The sequence below is a fragment of the Natator depressus genome, chromosome 4, assembly GCF_965152275.1.
Source record: "Natator depressus isolate rNatDep1 chromosome 4, rNatDep2.hap1, whole genome shotgun sequence".
NCBI lineage: Eukaryota > Metazoa > Chordata > Testudines > Cheloniidae > Natator > Natator depressus.
In genome coordinates this window covers 117,045,552-117,066,122 of record NC_134237.1, presented here as the reverse complement: position 1 = coordinate 117,066,122, position 20,571 = coordinate 117,045,552, and the positions used below count along the sequence as shown (strand labels likewise).

The 20,571-nt window shown below is 42.1% G+C and overlaps 1 protein-coding gene across 4 annotated transcripts in view; it reads right to left on the bottom strand.

The window, feature by feature from the left end:
* Nucleotides 1–37: 37 nt before the first annotated feature.
* The window catches only part of TBC1D14 (TBC1 domain family member 14), a 107,798-nt gene continuing 87,264 nt past the window's right edge, over nucleotides 38–20,571 (bottom strand). For 3 of the 4 annotated variants that reach the window (XM_074951730.1, XM_074951731.1, XM_074951732.1), the window contains 4 exons: nucleotides 19,853–19,981; nucleotides 18,166–18,275; nucleotides 5,620–5,878; nucleotides 48–3,388 (listed from right to left, as the gene is read on the bottom strand). In XM_074951730.1, the coding sequence (XP_074807831.1) occupies nucleotides 3,323–3,388; nucleotides 5,620–5,878; nucleotides 18,166–18,275; nucleotides 19,853–19,981 (564 nt within the window). In that variant the 3' untranslated portion in view covers nucleotides 48–3,322. Of the gene's footprint in view, nucleotides 3,389–5,619; nucleotides 5,879–18,165; nucleotides 18,276–19,852; nucleotides 19,982–20,571 lie in introns of all 4 variants that reach the window. The other variant, XM_074951733.1, reaches the window with a different exon arrangement.

The following is a 20,571-nucleotide window of genomic DNA, read 5'->3' as shown; positions in this document are numbered from 1 at the left end:
ATTATAGCTGTCAGAACAGGGAAGGGAAAATAAATAGTTTTAAAAAAAACCAAACACTATGAAACTGGAGCATATGCAAAGTTGGGGTTTCTGTTTTATTCAGTGAATGGAGTCAGGAAGAGGAGTTGATTCCTTATCAACAGGTTGGGCATTAGTATATAAACTCAGGAACTTCAGCGTGGATTACACTATAATTGACACCATGTGATCTAGATAAATTTACATGACTTTAGTTAATAAAACCATATTTACAGTTCAAAAAAGTTCCAGTTTGATACATGTACTTAAACAAAAATTGATAATTGTACATAAAAACAAACATGATATACAGAGAGTGTCAATAGTTCTTTACATATCATTCTAGTATTTAAAACATTCAAAAATAGAAGCCATTATAAAGTACCTTTCAAAATGAAATTCTTTACTAAATGAAACATTTTGACTATTACTGATTGAAGATGTAAAATATTTTGTTTTACTGTAAAGTGCAGGTTGCACAAAATCCCAAACCAGGTTGCAGTCTTCCTAGTTTCTCTTGTTTGCTGCATGTAAAGTGAAAGTTGCATACTTCTAAATTATTGCAGCATTTTCATTTTTTTAAACCTCTGGGGGGAAAAAAAGATCAACTCTCTGCTTTGATGGAGAATAGGGGAATCTCAATGCATCGTGTTACACATACCCTTGAACACCTGAACAATAAAATCAAGTTGGCAAAAATCTGGTATGCAATCCCTGAATTTAATTATGAAAACTTTCCTTAATAGCTAATTACGATATTTGGTATGCTGTCAGAAAATTAAAAAGCTACAGTGGCAAATAATCCTATTCCATTATTACACATCTCAACAGCATTATCAAAATTCAAGCATATTTTCAAATCAAGTATACTGAAAAGTTTAAACAACTATCTTTAGGCAGGTGAAAATTTTTCCCAAATACAAGGTTTTTTGGGGGAAAGGGGGTTTAAACAAACTGTGCAAAGCTCCTTATTGCATTGCTTTTTTCATTACTTAAAGAACATACCTTTATGTACACAAATAAATCAATTAGAAAATATATACATCTTCTAAGAAAAAAAATCAACCACAGAACAAAATAATTACATCTGCAAGTAACAAACAGTGCACAAGTGCTGCAGCAGGCCTTTTTCCACAACCAAGTCCATTTTCAGTATTAACATTAAACATCCGATTAGGTGGGGAGCAAAATGAGACCAGATTGGGGATGGCTGCTAAATATCCAGTGGCTAAACACTGCATTCCAATAAGGTAGGTGAACCATGTTCTGACACACACGGTTTAAAAGGACCTAAAAATTAAGTTGCAATGAAGACTAAGTTACAGTTTCAAAGCCAGCTACAGTACCATCTAACTGGATGTATACTGAGGATAAAGTTGGTCTGCATAAATACGTAATGTATAGTACGTAAATGTATAGTGCAAATGTTCTGGATGTTAGGCCTCTATACACCTTTACAAAAAAGGCATATCTGTGATATTAAAAAGGTAACGTAGATCAAAAGGTACTGACTTTCCAATTTTCTATTGCACTTCATTGCATCTACAATCCCAATACCAGTCGTGAAAGGACCAAAGCTAAGCAATTTCTGAGGAGAGAATGGAAATGCCATTCTGATGCCTGGACATTTACCTTCACAAGAATTTTTACTATGCTGCCAGTTACTGAAGAAATTAATGGCCAGCACCAGAAATAAGCTAAGTAGCTAATTATGGTAGGTATACAAAGTGCGGAAGGGGAAGAGAGGCCAAAGAGGTAACAGACTTGCGAGCTGCATTTGCATTACATACTCTTTTAAGTGACAGAATCCTGAAGCACTTATTCGGAAAAGTCATAGTTGCATTTGAGTCTTTTTAAGATTACAGTAAAAATACCACTTATTGAAAATATACTACTTCACTAATGGACAGTATTTTGCATGTATCCTATAGACATTTTACATTATACGCTGTATGTACTTGGAATTTAATAGTGTGTGCAAGTATACTTCCACTTTTAATCCAGTTCTCTCTCATCTATACTTGTGTTTCAGACATCATCAGAGCAGCCAGCATAAAGACAGCCTGAAGGGTGATGGTGAACATAAGATCCAAAGCTAGAGAGGATTCAGAAATTCCCATTTACAGCTATCAAATACATATTGTTTCAGTTATTTTCCCTTTTCAGTGTTGAAATTCATATTTATAAAGCAATTTATCCCATGCAGTTTTTTGTATAGTGTACAATGTAAATCATGGACACACATGATTTACAATCAAACACTCAGCTGATGAAGGCAGAGAAAATTTTAGCTGTATAATGGAAATATGCAACTGCAGTTTGCCATCTGCGTAACTTGCTCAAGCATAGTACCGTGTGGTACAGGCTGGTCTTAAAAAACACCATTATCCTCAAAAAGAACTAGATCAATGGATGAATTTTACTCATCCCATTAGTGAATTACCATTTCTTGACACTTTCCCCAGCAAACCTCACTTGCTAATTACCATTTACTAGCATCTTACTTCTGTTCAATAGGTGCATGGGAGTGAGCCAATGGGAAATAATGCTATAATACTACAGATCAGCCCTTGGAGAGCTTAGTACCCAGTGGGATTAATGTGGCACTTTCCCAATGCATCCATATGGGTGGGAAACACTGTTGCAAGGCAGGCTGAAAATGGACTCTGCTGCTGTACTGCTAGTCTGACTCCTCCCTCCCTATCTTTAAGTGTATTTTCTACTTACCATGGTGTTTTTGTTTGGTCTTGGTTTTCAGTTAATGGGATGGAATGTAGTTCTATTTTAACAGTTTCTTTGGTAAATGAGGCCTATAGCTTTTTAAAAAAGGGGACATTTCTAAGAAAGTGGTCCTTACCTCACTTAACTATGAACTCCAGTACCAGTTATGGAACAGGTTCTCCAAATCCACCTACACTTATGCATGTATATTCTGGTTAAGAATCAAACTGGGGAGTAACTTTCAAAGCAACTCACACTGTTACCAATTACCAGTATTTAAAAATACTTATACCGAAATAAAAAAGGCAAGCTTAAAATTGCCTGGTTTCATTGCCTTTGTTAAAAGTGCAGAATGTATAATGCTGTCCACAGCAAACACACATTATATTAAGCTTCTTAAGGCTAAGCCTTGGTTTTGTTACTTAAAAAGTTTTTCTTTTCCATTTTTTTCTTTAAGGCCAATTCCAGTGCTAAACAAAAAACTCAAAACACACTTGTAGCTCTACATATTGAGTTCATCTTGACATACGATTGCCACTTCAGATTCTTTTCCCTTGGATCTCAATTTGAGGCAACCATAGTTTCAGTGTTTGAGTGAAGGGCTTCCTCTTTCCACTTCCCGGTTGTCTTTCTGCAGTGCAACCAGTACCTAGACATTTCAAAAAGGGAGTTGAGAGAAAGAAAAAACACACAATGAAGTTAAAAATAGACTTTTACATATTTGGTCACAGTGTACCAAGAAGCTATTGCATGATTTTCCCATTCAATTACCTCAGAAGAAGAATATTTAAAGAAATTATTTTCAAAAAAATTTCAAACTTTGAGAGATCCTCTGCAGTAAATGGGAGGTCTGAGAAACAGCTAACATCGTAAGACTTTGGGGCACTTTGCCATGAGGGCACTGTGTCACTTCTCCATCCCATTTGACCAGGTACAAAATCTAAGGTGAGGAGAAAAAAACCAAAACCATGCACCACGAAGCCTAGGGGTTGGTTCACTACTCTTTGACATGCTTATAGTAGAACATCTCTTTCTGCCACCAGAAATTGCCTGAGAAAAAACATATTACCAAATGAATCTTAACTACCTGAGATTATAGTGAATAAATGTTATGTTAGATGATGACAGTGGTAGCAATAACAATTAGAGAAGAGGACTGAGTGACTGGATGTCAAACGAAGATCTCAAATGGCACTGCACTGATTTGCTTGTCTAGGTCAAGGCACTGAAGTGAACACATTTATACATTGTACCCCGGACACTCGAAACAAACATTTGTTGCAGGACACAACTATTTGTGGTCTATCCTAGGGCTCAGCCAAGGTGGTCTCTACAGTTTCTCATTTCAGCACAAAGAAATACAGCTATCGACAAGTAGCTTCTTTCTCTGCAGAGGTATGAGCAGAAAGCCAAATTTGCGTTGCCATATTTGACCACTATTTGGCTGAGGTTATGACCGGGGATCCTAGTTTTCAATGATAAAACAAAATTCTCTGATAAAAACCAAACATACATACAAATACGTGTTTTTCCGCGATTAAAATGAAATGCTGAACTTTAGTTTCCCTACACACCATATTATACATATATATATATATAGCTATCAGTTGAACATGTTTTATTCATATTTACAATTTTAAGCAAGTTGGAAGCCTATCAGTGCCCATCACTATGATAAAATAGAATAGTCCAGTCACAGTGCCTTGTTTCTTTACTGTTGTCGATGGCCCTGCTGTTTTAGCCTAGTTTTAGTTTCTTTTCATTCAGTTTATGTTTAGCACTTTCCATATGTTTTACAATTGTCTGCCTTTGAATATAGTCAACAGCCCTGCTGCATACACAGTATAGAACAGCCTATTACCAGCAGCATGAAATTTGTCCTTGCCAAACTCAATGGGGGGAGGGATAGCTCAAGTGGTTTGAGCATTGGCCTGCTAAACCCAGGGTTGTGAGTTCATTCCTTGAGGGGGCCATTTAGGGATCTGGGACAAAATTTGGGATTGGTCCTGCTTTGAGTAGGGGGGTGGACTAGATGACCTCCTGAGGGCCCTTCCAACCCTGATATTCTATGATTCAATGACATGGTCTTTAAGGGTGACAAAAGTTTTCAGCATCTTTTCATAATTTAATTACTCACATCTAGAGGCTGAAGTGGAATTTGAGATGTGTTAAAACACAACCCCCATATGCTGTTGAATAATTTCTGTATGCCGAAGCAGTTTATTGAAGTATGTATAGTTATGTAAATTTAAAGCGCATTCAAAAATCAATCAAGAGGGGGAGGTTGCATGTATTGAATAAGTGACATTGGTACTTTCAGTAAAATTTAGTTAATAGTAAATGTTATTTTTTCACAAAATGTAAAAACTAAAGATTCTCTGTAAAAAAAAATGCAAATTCTAGGTTTTCTGGGCCAATTGGATTTCTAGGATCCCTGTTAATGACAGTTTGGCAACAGAGTGCTGATGGAGAGGAGAAAATTCATACAGGATTCAGTTGTCTCATCTTTTCCCACAAACGAAACCAATTTTTGTTTTTGTTTAAATATGAAGTTGTAATAGTGAACATCTACGTCTGAGTTTTCTTTAACCTCGTTTCCCATTAATAGGAGAAAAAGGAGAAAAACGCTCCACACTGCCACTATTCAAGCTTGGATCCACCACAATTTTATTGCAACGAGTACTGATCCAGCTCCTGATTTCCAGAGGGCAGACGTTCAGGACAACCAGCCTTTTCACTAAATGTTCACCTACCAACATTATAAAGTGATTACACGCCTACCAAACCGTAAAATATATTCTGTTCTGCATTGTCCCAGGCACTGCCAAATACGCCTTCATTTGTTATTAAAAAAATATGAGACAAATACGTTCTCTTTACCTGAGCCCACTTTTTGTTTCTACTTTGCATCTGAATCGCAGCAATAGATGTGAAGAATTCTTCTGAAGGCAAGTCCTCTGGTAACTTTGTTAGGAACTGGGCGATGTGAATAAAGTCCATTTTGGTCAAAATATCTTCAAAAAGTCTTAATATTCCCAAGGCTGTACGGAATAGGAACTCCTCTCCATCCCGGCAGAACACATCCCAGACACGACATGCAAGGTCGAGTGGCAAAGACTTGCTGTACAATGTGAATATCCTGAAAACAGAGGAAAATCTTTAGGGTTAGGGTATAAAAAAAATTTAAGCGGCAGAACAGAAGCACACAAGTCTTTAATAACAGCTGAACAACAGTTTGTTTGTGATCAAGTACTGGAAAGTTCATTTATATTTGGTATTTTACACTGTTTCACAGAAAGTATAATTTAGATTTCAAAGCTATTCAAAATGTGCTAGGTGACCTACATACCTATAGGAAGACCCAGTTCCTTTTGCTAATGGACATAAAATCCATAAAGAGAAAGAATGGAGGTGGGAAACGGATGTAATATACAGAGTAGGCTGAGTGACATTAGGCATGTCTTATAAATTAAGTTTCCCCACCGCACTCCCCCGCCCCAACTCCTTTTGTCTTCTCACATGCTAATTTCCAGCTTAAAATTCCAGGGATCTTATGCCATCCCTCTCCCAGCGTTTGACCCTGCTCCCCTCCATATAGATGAGTAGTTCTCTCAGGATATATAAGTGAAATAGGTGGCTTATTCGGTTTGTTCCAACTGCCATGGAAGACGTAGGTCTTCAGGTAGGATTTGTGTAAGGAGAGGGTAGTAGGGCTTTGATATCCAGCTCAGAGGAAGATGATGAAGGTGTGGCAATGGTTGTAGGAGAAATAGACAAATTGAGCAACATGACTGACACAGTTGGTGGAACACAAGAGTGGAAAAGTTCTGGTGATGAGATAAGAAGGTAGGGGAACAGTGTTTAATCTTGAGGGTGGTCACAGGAAACTTGAACTTAATGCAACAGAGAAGGGGAAGCAGCTGGTAGGATTTAAAAAAAAGAGAGACAGACATATGGGCCAGGAAGATTACTTTAGAGACTGCATTTTGAAGAGGGCCTGGAGGGGGCAACATGGATATTGAGGTGGCCAGAGAGGAAGCAGTTCTAATAATCATGATGGGAGATGAGGGTTTCAACAACAGCTTTAGCAGTGTGGCCACAGCAAAGAATGAATCTTACTAACATTGCATAGGAAGAATCCGCAAGATGTGGACACAGCCAGGGTGCATGCCAAAGGGAGAAAGAGGAATTGAAGATTACCCCCAGAGTCCAGGCCTGACTGACCAGGAGAATAGTTGTATTCAACAGTGACAGAGAAAACGGGAGTGGGGAGAATTTTGATGGAAAGGTCAGTTCAGGCGACCCTGAATTTAAAGGGATGGCAAGATACCCAGTGGGGAATTGATGAAGGGAGAGACAAATGTGTCAATCACAGGCAAAAGATGGCATAGTTCAAACTGCGTGAGTAGCTGAATGTGCCAAAGAAAGGCTACAGAAACAATAGCCTAAGAGAGAACCTTCTCTTGGTACTGAAACCACATCCTCACTAGCCTCCAAGGGCCCACAGGTCCTCTGAATTGCCCAAAATATTGTCTTTATTGCAGTATGAAATGGAGTGATACTCCAACTCCTTCGTTCACTCATCTTTGTTCTGGAAGACAAATCTGTTTTGATTCACACTAGCAGCATCATAGTAGTGACCAAATGTCAGTATAGAGTCACTGGCATCCCACTCTACCGTATTAGACTACAGATAACTAAACAAGTAATTCATATTGTATCATTACTAATTCCAGCTTCTAACTATACCTCTGCACTGAGAGTGTGGCTACAGCCATACTGCACGTATATTTTCTAACATTCTGAACGATCATAGTCAGTGTTCCTATGAACAAACTGTTGCACAGAATTTTTCTCCAGCAGAGGTCAGCAAATCACCTAAATCAAACTTTAAACCCTCTTCCATCAATTCCCTGAAGTTTTATAAAAGAAGCTGAACTTCTATGTATAGTAAATAAATAGTAGTTACTGCTTGAATACTAACTGATGTAGTATTTACCATAGGAGGCCTATCCTTTACTTAAAATGGAGTTGTCATAACAGCAAGAATTAGCACAATAGAATAAATCAGAAGACAAAATGCAATTCTTTGCATATAGTTTTGATGCCATTTGCTTTAAATTAAAAAGGAGTAACTTTGCAGGCCTTCACGGACTTCTTCTGCTTGCTTCATCAGATTATTTGAATAATAATACCTAAACAACACATATCATGCTCTTCCCTCTGGAAGAAAGTAGTTTACAAAAATGGGCAAACATTTTCCCCATTTTACAGATAGGCAGATGTGATTAAGTAATTTTCCCAAATTCATACAGCAAATAAATAAATTTGGAAACAGAACCAAAAGACATGAAAATTCAATACTAAAATTTGCCTGTTTTATTTATATATATGATCATGGTGGTTTGTAAAGAAGAAAAGTAGAAAACATGAAATAAGAGAACAATGCATTCCACACAGACCTTAATTTCTAAATATAAAAATAGACAAGCCAGAGAAGGGGCAAATAATGGAGAATACCACACTCTTCCAGAGGAGTAAAGTTTTGTTTTTGTTTAAATCCTCTCTGACTGGTGACTGGCTTTGTTGCTGTGTAGTCTACATGCACTTCTAAGAGATTTGTGGAAATCATGCCCCATGTAAAAAGCCCTTTCATTTGAATCAATATAACATAATTGTTAAGCCCTGTAGTCAAATGTATGTAAAAGGATACCCAAGTTTCCTAAGCAACAAGCTGTATAGTGAACAGTGCAGTGTGACTGTGGAGTGATTAAAATGGCCCTGAAACACTACTGGCACGCATATCAAAGACAGCATGCGAGCAGATTTTTAATGGCATGCTGCTGCCTGCCAGGTCCTAGCTGCCGGCCCCGCTCAGCCCGCTGCCAAACCCAGGCCGGCAGCGGGCTGAGCAGGGCCGGCGGCCAGGACCCCGGCAGGCAACAGCGTGTCATTAAAAATCCTGCCCACCCCAGCTCACTCTTCTTTGCCCCCCAGCTGGGGCAGGGTGAAGAAATTTGGTACTGCTGGCTGCTGCTGCAGAGCAGGCAAGCTCCCCCTCCCCGCCTCTTCCCCCAGCATGCTGGGTTCCTGCCCCTCCTCCTCTCCCTCCCTGGCGCTGATCAGCTGATGGCCCTTGCAAGGGAGGGAGAGAAGCAGAGCTGCAGCGCGCTTGCTGCTCCTGGGAGGAGGCGGAGATGAGGTGGGGATGGGGCAGTGAAATCAGGGCATATCCCCTCCAGCCCCCTGCTGTGAGCCGCTCTGGGCAGGGGGCTGTGAGCACCGCCATGACCCCTGCACCCCCCTCCCAAACCCCCAGCCATCTGCCCCGACCCCTGCACCCCCCCACACACATACCCAGCCCCCCCACATCCGCTGCCCTGACTCCTGCACCCTCCTCACATGCCCCCAGCCCCCTCACACCCCATGCCCTGACTCTTGCACCCCCCACATTCCCATCCCCACCCCTCACACCGAACAGGAGATCCTGCACCCCCCCCCCCACATTCCCACCTGCACCCTTCGCACCAAATGGGAGCTGCTCAGGTAAGCACCCCACACCCAAATCTCCTGCCCCAACCCTGAGCCCCCTCCCCTCATTCTAGCTCCTGGCCAGACCCTGCACCCCAACCTGCTCCTTCACCCCCAGCCCTGTGCTCAGTGCAGAGAGAGAGAGAGAGAGAGAGAGAGAGAGAGAGAGAGAGAGAGAGAGAGAGAGAGAGAGAGAGAGAGAGAGAGAGAATGGGCTAGAACCAAGGAGAAGGTAGGTACCCACTCTATGTGGGCAGGGCCAGGATCCCAGACCGGCAGCGGGCTAAGCGGGGCCAGCAATTGGGGCCCTGGCTGGCAGGAGCCAGTGGATGGAACCCCAGACTGGCAGCGGGCTGAGTGGCAGTGGGCTGAGCTGCGCAGCTCACTGCCAGTCTGGGGTCCAGGCTGCTGGCCCCGATCAGCCCACTGCCAGTCTGGGGTTCCAGCTGCCGGCCCCTTGCTAGCCAGGGTCCCAGCCACAGGACCCACGCAGCCTGCTGCCGGCCTAGGTGAACGGAACCCCAGGCTGGCAGCGGGCTGGCGGCGTAAGATCAGCATTTTAATTTAATTTCAAATGAAGCTGCTTAAACATTTTGAAAACCTTGTTTACTTTATATACGACAATAGTTTAGTTATATAATATATAGACTTATAGAGAGAGACCTTCTAAAAAACGTTAAAACGTATTACTGGCATGCAAAACCTTAAAGTGAATAAATGAAGACACTGCACACCACTTCTGAAAGGTTGCCGACCCCTGCACTACATGGTCATCAGGGCACATGGCAAATAGATAGTCTCTAGAGCTGACTGTGTATCATTAAAATTGGATGATGAATGTGTTCATTTGCTCTGTCTTTATCCATGAAAGCTGTTCTGTTGTCATGACTTCAGTCCTGACCTAAATTACCCATGTGCATAAAAATGACAGCTATGCAGAAAGTTACAGAAATTTTCAGCTCCATGCACTAGAATAACCTCTCCTTTACGGAAAAAATTTACTTGTAGGATAAAAAGAATCACTCTGAAAGCACTAATCATACTCTATTCTCTTCACAAATTGAAAGGAATTGGGATAATTAATTCATTAATGCTAGTAAGAAGTTTATGTATAAATCCCTGGGGTTTGTCATCAGACTCTGTGGATTAGTGAACAAAACAGTGCACTGTAAAACAGTGCTTAAAACCATGATTAAAAATTGATATTGCACATACTCTAACAGAATTTCAAACTGAAATATTTGTAACTATCAGAAATCTCAGCTACTGCTCTGAAGCTTAATTTATTACAAGTTAAAGTAATAGAGCAGTACTGACAGGGAGGCAACTATGCCACTAGCTCTTAGAACATTTCTGTCCCTATCATGCATGTGCTTTCTCTTAGTGGGAAAATCTGTACTATGGATAGGAGGGGTTTATTAACAAATAAAGGGATGTCAGATATTAGAGTAATTTAAACACAGCCATGGATGCTGTTAGGTGGAATCGGGGGAGGAGAAAGTACTACAGGTCCCTGCTCCTTTCAGCTCCGTTATGATGAAAATGTGCATATACACGTATTTTAGGGAGGTGCTAGCTGGCCTTTGGGATGCCACACAACGAGAGCACAATCATTGATAACTTGCAAAAAAAAAGCAGAAGTGACACTGAAAATGACAGCAGAAGTCAGCCCTGATGCCATGTTATGACCATGATGACCAACAGCCTATGAGTTTTTTATTTAATCAAAATAACTTTATACAGAATTTTGTATCAGGGTATGTCACATTTTGGCCTGACATAATTGAAGCACACCAGTTAAACCCAAGTCAGACTTTATAACAGAAATGCCATCTACTTTATCCTTTTAACACATCTGTTTAGTTGCACAAAAACTTTTCTAAAAACTAATTTCTTAGAATCCAGTTATACGCACAGTTGAACCATTCAGCTGCATACCCTGCTCCTCCCTCTCTTTCCTTGTACTGTTACCTATCCTCACTTGCTGAATCTTTATTAACGTACACTGCAATCTTCAGGGCAGGGCCTGTGTCTTTAACATTCATACAATACCTACTACAATAGTGATCCCATTCTGATTAGGTCCGTTAGTGATTACAAATACAAATAAATTTGTTGGATGGCAAAGATTTTTCTACTTCAGCATTAACCAAATTGTTATAGTTGAAAACAATGCTATCTTCTTTCATCTACTCCTGGGAAGGAACAGACCTGTCCAAAAGGTACTCTGTACACAGGCTCTGCACAAACGTACTATGCTACACATATCGATTGCTCGATAGCAAGCCTTGAGTCTCTAAAATCCACCAGTGGAACTCTTGTTATTAGAACAGTTATGACTTAAATACACCGGCTCTTCGAGTAGATGCAGCCATGTATTCCACTTAGGAGTGTGTGCGCCCAGCGCATCAGAGCCAGAGAATTTTGCTTAGCAGCTCCTGTAGAGGAGCGGCACTTGCACCTCATGGCCATAGCCTCTCCCTTGGCTATATGAGGCAGTGCTGTCCTGACCCCCTTCAGTTCCTTCTTACTGCCCATGGCTGAAGTCAGAGCTCTGTGTGGTCTTAACCTCACCACCTCTGATTTTAGTGGTATAGAGTTAGTAGTACCCTTAGTGTTAGTTGTATTTAGTTAAGTATTCCCCTGTGATGCCCTCACTAGAGTTTAAACATTGTCCACCGTGTGGGGGGGAATGACCCCAAACAATGATCCCCACATGCGGTGCTTGCTGTACTTGGGAGAGGCCCATGTCAAGGAGTCATGATCGATCTTTAGATCATTCATGAAATAGACTCAAACAGCACCTGGCTGAACAGGCCATGTGGCCTGCTTTGACCCTGAGGCCCTCCTTGGATTGAAGGTTGCCCTCAGGTTCCGAGAGTGCTGCTGCTTCGCAGTCTGGAGCGGGAGCCTCTCCGAAGAGATGGCGGAGTCATTCCCCATAGAGTGCACGGGGGAAAAGGTTGCATAAGACTGATCGACTCTTCCGCCTCCCCCAGGAAGAGTGTGGATCTGCACATGGCTCCTGCTGGCATGGGGGATGGTGCCTATAACTGCTCACTGTTACAGACACTGTACTATCAACTCCGGTTCTGGCCCCAGGGCGTCTGTTGAATCCTGTACCAGTGAGGGCGATGCTGGCACAGTTTTCATGTCAGTGGCGTACCAGGTGGCTACCGACCTCCTCTACCTTTCCATCCTGACCTTCTTTGGCCCAGCACTTTGCCACGTCAGCATCGTTTATAGCTCTGTTGGCTGGATGGGCCACTGAATCCCTTGGGTCCCTCAGCACCGCACCCCGATGTTCCTCTTCCAGTCTGTGGAACAAGGGCAGGTACCAGACTTGATGCAAAGGATCTCGGTGCCAGGAAACTCCTCAGCACCGCTGCAGTGAGCACTGCAGATGTTACCTTGGCAGCTTTCACCGCCCTCCACTGCTGCTGGTGACTTGGGGGTTGATGCTGCCTCAGTCACTGGTATACTTGGTGCCAGTGGTACCGCTTCCATCATCGGCACCAGGTCCTGCCTCGTTCCGGGTGACAGAGGAGTCAGACTGATTACTCACTCCCTCAGGACTGGACCCACCTTTATCCCAGAAACCCGAGGCTCCTCAACATCAAGGTCGGGGTCTTCCTCCTCCTGCTCGCCATCATCCGCTCCACATCGGGGACCATTTACGGAGTGCTACGGGCACCAGCACGCATCTCGCAGTCGGGCTGGGGCCCCCTTTGGCCACTCATGCCCTATCCTTACCAGTGACCTCACGGAACCCATGGGATGCTGCTGAGTCACAGAGATTGCACTCCTCAGCTTGCTCTAAGGCGAGGTTGCTGGGCAGATCGGTGATGGGAACTGTGGACCACTGCATGTTCCGGCACCAGTGAGCCTTTCCTGTGTGGAGCCCATGGAGCTGCCTCTTCCAGCTCCGCTGGTCCAGGAATGGGAGCCAGCCTTGGCACAGTTAACCACCCCTTCTTCATACCACACAATAAAGCAGTGCCTAGTTCTTCCTCTTCTCCAATGCCGAAGGATTTCAAGGCCTATAAGGACATTTTGCAGCACATGGCTGTTTCACTGGGCATTCAGGCAGAGACCTTGCAGGAGAATACCCATAAGTTAGTGGATATCCTGCAGCTGTCTGCTCCTGGGACAGCAGTCATGCACTTCTAGAGCCTGAAAATGGTCCTCTGGAGCATGTTGTGTTTGGTATCACACACTGTAAAGCATACAGAGAAACGCTATTTCATCCTGGTGCAAGATCTTTTACTTCCATCTGGTCCCAAACTCCCTACCTATAACCACAGTGAATGACAGGGCAGGGCAGGGCAGGTTTAAATCCATTCCTAAGAAGGTGTGACACTACACCCCATATTCATCATGGGGGTATGATTATGACATGATTAAATAATCTGGCCCCATGTCAAAGGGCCCCCCCACAAAGCTACATTGCTCAGGCGTAAGCTTCAGCCCTGGGTAGCGGGACTCAGGGCCTTGGGCTTCAGCCCCATGCAGTGGGGCTTCAACGTTTTACTCTGGGCCCCAGTGAGTCGAATGCTGGCCATACTTGGCAGCCCCCCTAAAACTTGCTTGCGGACCACCAGGGGACCCTGGACCCCTGGTTGAGAACCACTGCTCTATCCGACATCTTTGACTCCTCTCCACTGGCTTCCCCGCTTGCCCCTTGCCAAAGCTTTTCAAGGTTACTTCCAAGGCTTTGTGCACCTCCAGTTGTCTCCCCCCTCCCTCATCTTAGTTATGCCAGCTTCACTGTCGCCTTTGTCCCCTCCTACTCCCACTCTCATGCCTTCTTTCATGCTATCCCTGTGCATGAAACAGCATCCCAGCCACAACTCAACATGTCCTCATCTTTCCATTACTGCAATCCCTCACAAAGGTTCATCTCTCCCCGCTCCCCCACTGTCATAAATATAAAGGGAAGGGTAAACCCCTTTAAAATCCCTCCTGGCCAGATCATGTCAAGGTTCCTCCCCCACTCTGAACTCTAGGGTACTGATGTGGGGACCTGCATGAAAAACCTCCTAAGCTTATCTTTGCCAGCTTAGGTCAAAACTTCCCCAAGGTACAAAATATTCCACCCTTTGTCCTTGGATTGGCCGCTACCACCACCAAACAAATACTGGTTACTGGGGAAGAGCTGTTTGGACACGTCTTTCCCCCCAAAATACTTCCCAAAACCTTGCACCCCACTTCCTGGACAAGGTTTGGTAAAAAGCCTCACCAATTTGCCTAGGTGACTACAGACCCAGACCCTTGGATCCTAAGAACAATGAACAATCCTCCCAACACTTGCACCCCCCCTTTCCTGGGAAATGTTGGATAAAAAGCCTCACCAATTTGCATAGGTGACCACAGACCCAAACCCTTGGATCTGAGAACAATGAAAAAGCATGCAGTTTTCTTACAAGAAGACTTGTAATAAAAATAGAAGTAATTAGAAATAAGAAATCCCCCCTGTAAAATCAGGATGGTAGATACCTTACAGGGTAATTAGATTCAAAACAGAGAACCCCTCTAGGCAAAACCTTAAGTTACAAAAAAGATACACAGACAGAAATAGTTATTCTATTCAGCACAATTCTTTTCTCAGCCATTTAAAGAAATCATAATCTAACACGCACCTAGCTAGATTACTTACTAAAAGTTCTAAGACTCCATTCCTGATCTATCCCCGGCAAAGACAGAATATAGACAGACACACGGACCCTTTGTTTCTCTCCCTCCTCCCAGCTTTTGAAAGTATCTTGTCTCCTCATTGGTCATTTTGGTCAGGTGCCAGCGAGGTTACCTTTAGCTTCTTAACCCTTTACAGGTGAGAGGAGATTTCCTCTGGCCAGGAGGGATTTTAAAGGGGTTTACCTTCCCTTTATATTTATGACACCCACCATACACATACACGCACTACCTACACCACAGCTTTTCCATTCCAATTTTACATTAAAGTGAACAAAATCAGAATACCCTAAATTTGCACTCTCCTTTGGATCTCCTGGTATGTCTTGTGCTATGTATCTGTCTCAGACTGCAAGCACCTTGGACCAGAGATGGAACAAATCTTAAAATCAATGAACACTGTATAAGCACAATGTTGGTGCATTAACAGATAAATAGCTCTTGAAGATCATTAACATATCAAAGCTAGATTTCAATACAGACTCTATATTATATTCATGCTATTTGTGTAGTTTTGTGTTCAAGGTCTTCAAAAGTGATCGACTGATCTGTAAAATGGGAATAATACTTCCCTACCTCACAGGGGTGTGGTGAGAACAAACATATGCAAGCCTGAAGTGTTTTGAGATCTACTGATCAAAAGCGCTATATAAGAAGTATTATTTTTATTTTAGGAGCCTCAGTTTTGGAGTATTTAAAATTAAACATCTCAAAGTGCCCGATTTTCAGAGGACATATACTCAACACTTTCTGAAAATCAGATCCCTTCTAGGGGTCTCCAGTTGACCACACCAAAATAGAAGCACTCAAATTCATTTCCCATTTTAGACACTGAGCCATTAAACACCAAGTATAATATTTAAAAAATGTTAACTGTGCACAAACCAACTGAAAGGAATGTATGGTTAAGGCTGAAATGTAAAACAGGTTCAACCATTAGCAGAGATTTCTGGATGCAATCTGACCATATTTGAATGGTAATGTGGTTTTCCAGTCTCAAACAGTGAGTTTATCCAACCTAGCCACAGCACAAAAAACTGACAATACAAACCTATCTAGGTTACTTAGCAGTACTTATAATTTGAGGAAGTCTCCTGCATTGATGCATGTATGGATATACTGTGGCTGGTGTGCCAAATCCCAAAACTCTGGGGCTGCACAGGTAGTTTAGGAAGGAGAAACACCTTTGTAGTAAGATGAGGCCCTGAAACAAACTCTTGTATCAGAGGCCCAGTCTGAGGCCTGAAGCCTGAACCAAAGTACTTCCAGGAATTGCTAAGCAAAGGCTGGGCTGTGAGCCAGAGGCAGGCCCCACTCACAGAAGTTGGTAAGAAGAGGGCTGCTAGAAGCAGGTGCATCCACACGTAAGTGCTAATAAGAGGAACTTGTGCCAAGATGGCATCAGAACACTCTACAGAGATAAGGAACAGGCAGGTGCATCTTAAAGACAGGGTCAAAAGGACAACATGATGGATAGATTTGTTTGAACCAACATGCAACAGGGGAGAAGCAGCACCGTAATGCGTAAAGGGGCTGCACCTCAGTACATCAGGAGGGATAAGTAATCTGTTCTGCACCTGTATAAGAATAGGTCTGGAACGGCACATAGTCTTCCAGCCTAGGGGGCAGTGGAGTGTCCCACCACTGACTGAGCTGTCTCCATTGCCAGGGGGCACATATTTGTAGTATCTCCAGTAGAGTCTATAGGAAACTATTACTGTCCTTCGTTTGACAATAAACCTGGCCGGGTGCCTTTGTACCTTACTAGACAGTCTGTGATCTTTGGGGGTTCTCTCAGGTCTGCTGTGTCAGCTATCTGCGCAGAGCTGGAGCAGCACACAGAGGGAACACGCACGCAGCCAACTTATCATTGAACAAGAGCAGAGCACCACACCGGTAGCTACTGACAACAACCTTTACAATAGCGTGTCTCCACTTATATTAAAGGAGCTTACGCAAAGGATACATTAAATGTGAGAAGTTGTGATAGCACACACTGATTAACCACTTTTAAACTGAATGCATCCGATGAAGTTAGCTGTAGCTCACGAAAGCTTATGCTCAAATAAATTTGTTAGTCTCTAAAGTGCCACAAGTATTCCTTTTCTTTTCACTTTTAAACTGTTAAGCCAATTTAACATGGAAATCTCAGGATCAGAATACAACATTTTAATCAAGACGAATGGTTGAAATCTTGCTTGATCAGCCGTTAATGAAGTTTCAGCTGCATACAAACCTAAACTTGCAAACAGTCCCCTTGGAGTTCTGAAGCCAACATGCTACCAAAACACCAGTAGCAGCCTCATATTCAGAGATTCAAATCCAACTCCTCTCCTCACCCTGAAACTTTAAGGGGTTCAGATTTGTGGTTCCATTTCTAGTCAAAAGGCACTAGCTCTGATTAAGGACTAACTGAAGGCAATTTCATATTTCAAAACACTTTCAACTGCCAACAGATACTCTTTTGTTCTCTCCTAATCAAAACTTTATGTCAAAACTAGTGGCACAGTTGGCTATAAACATGATTTGTGTCCACACACCCCACAGTTAATCCTGTGTTAACTCTGAAAACTAACCATAACTCATCCAACTAGATAGAGGCCTAAGACAACACATTTGTCCTCCTTATACCACTGATATATTGTTGCGTGGCCAAAAACCGTATCGTCATGCCTGTGCAACCTGTTTTTCTGGTTCTCCTTCCTCCCACCTCTGTGCAGAAAATCTCATGCTGCGCCTACCCATGTGCTGTTCTATATGCATGTCTCCCAGGCACTTTATCGCCTACTCATGCAGTATGGGATAGCTACCAGATTTTCCCAGAATGCAGATTCAAATGTTTGGCAGATAGGGAGGTGCAAACTCTGACATACAGCTGTTTTGTGAAATAAGCTGATGCATGGACATAACTCAGCCATGGAGTATGATAAAAAGGTTAGAGGAATGTCACAAACTGCTTATAGAAATAAGTTTCTACTTATAGCGTGGATAGGAGTTTGTTTCAATTTTAACATAAAAACTACATTTTAACAGTATACAGTTTTGAAACAAAGTTCTTTGCTGAAAGAAAGTACTTAAATAGAAATGCTGACCTAATCTCTACAAATTTTGTAAACTCATTGTTATCTATTACATAAACATGTGTATGACGCTAAAAGCTAGTATGTACACATTTAAATTTATACAATACTTTGACAGTCTTACCAATCAATAAGATAGATGTCAGGAGTCAAGTTATTTTTTTTGAAGTGAGCAAATAACTTTGGCAGATTTTCTTCAAAGAATACCTCAAATGCTGCAAAATAAGTCAACATCTGGGAAACACGAAAGAAAAATCATTAGGTATTAGTGAACGTTTTTTTTTTTTTTTGGTTTAGAAAACGTTAAGAATGCATGAATAGTACATGTTTATTTCTCATTTTGGCAATCAAGATTTATTGAATTTACCTCTTGGATCAATAAATCTCATTTACCATCAGAGAAGTTTAGTGTCGGATTATCATATCTGTTCCACAGATGGTTGAACAGACACAGGAAGATTAAGTTACACAGCAGATCAGCGTTGGATCTGGAAAGACATCCCATCTCAAGCTCCCCTTACGAACCATCAGAAAACTCATCCTCACTTTAAATCATCCTATCAAGTCTGTTGCTTTTTCCTTACTACATCTTACTACATAAGGGTGGCAAGATTTTCCCTAGGATTTTAATCTAGGATAGGCAGTTGGGGAATACTGTAGTATTATTTCCACAAGTTCTCACTGCTACCACTTTCCTAAAAGCATTTGTTTACTATACCTCCCATTTAGTTAATAGGGGCTAAAACTGATTTGTAGGCAATAGTCCTGTGGGCTACCAAGGCACTAACTTTCCACTGGAAAAAAAAAGTTGTTCTAGCAAGTATCACTCTGCTGCCAGCCTCCTGGGTAATGTATTTGTGTGCATGAGCACAACAGTGCTCCCTCTCTATTGCTGAGTGCAGCCAACTGGAGTCAGAACAAGATTGATCTTGCTGCTGCCAATGTGAATTGAGTTGCAACACGCCACCTTAAAGGCTTCTACTGCTGATGAGTTTCAGGAATTGCAACAGAGCAGCCACATGTATCAGTCTCCTATTATACAAGGGCTAGGGAGGAAATGCTGACAGTCACTCCCACAGTGATCACTCTGTTCCCACTACCGGTTTTCCCCACTTGAACTTTTAAGGAACTAACATCCTATTTTTATGCATATACTTCTAGTTTAAAAAGGAAAAATAGGGAAGATGTACAGAACGTCACATATTTCTTTGTCAAATAAAGCGATTTTCAAAAAAAAGTCATAAGGCAGCTACAGCAGATCTGTAAGAACTAATACAACTGGAATGAAGTTTGGAAATTTTGGTATGTTCCCCATGTAGTCTGTTATACATGCCAGCTGGGAATTTCAAAGAAGCCTAAGCAAGTAAGGATTTGGTAGCCCAATTCCCTTAGCTACCTCTCAAATCCCAGCTGACACAGCAGAACTATGAGAGAGAAAAATGGGAAACCTGATTCAAATTGTAGAGCATCAACAGTTTATTTTTAGCAACCTATTAGTTTGGGATAAAAAGTGGTCCAATCCATTTTTGTAAGGCTGTTATGCTGAGTTGGGCTCCCATATACAATGCATGCATTAAATTGCACTTAGAATAATCATGCTCATAATAATCTCTGAGCATCACACAGTACTGGGCAGCTATTTCATTCAGTTTTCCCCTTTCAGTAACTTTTATTTTTTAACTGTTGCTTTAAAAATAGATGTTAGATAGAACTTTGAAAAACAGACTATGAACTCTTGCTGAAGTTCTGTCTTGTACCTGAACAGATCTTCAATATAAGCATAAAGGGATTAGCGTTTCCTGTGTACTTACAAGGCCATGGTCCACTCGAAAAAATGCCATCTGACAGGGTTTATTCAGAAGGTTAGAAAAAGCAATGAAGGCATCTGCAGTATCCAAATTCAAGATCAATACTGCAGCTATGAATGACATGCCCTGAACCTAAAGAAAGAAGATACAGTGATTGGTGAGTAACCTATTTCTACAAAAATGTTGCCTTTTCACAATCATACTTGTGCGATGCACCACTGAGTTTTGTAAACCTTCCAGAAGGATGTGCTTATTGGGGCCACACAAGCATCCTCTCTCAGGGCATCAAATTTTCACAGCAGAGGTTCTAACAAGGCAACAACCATCTCAGTTCTTTACAGTAAACCAAAGAGCCCTCAGGAAAAGGAAAGGATGACAGAAGTGTGAATATGCAGAGGCAAGGCTCTCAAATAACCAGTTACTTGTCCTTCTGAGGTGGCCTGTGCCTGGGTCCCACTTGCAGAAAGCTGGGTTGTGGCGTTCACATTAAACAAGGACTGCTCTCCTGAAATATCAGCGCTAAACACTATGTTGATAGACAGAAGTACTGAATAAAGGCATAAATAGTACTACAAATAGCAGCCCTACAGATCTCTGATGGAAATAGTAGAGGCATGCCATCACTACTACTTTAGATCTGGGAGTGAGCCCTTAGTAAGGCCTTCAGGTACTAAGACTTACCCCAGCTAATGTGCCTCACTACTCTGCCACAACCACTTAGT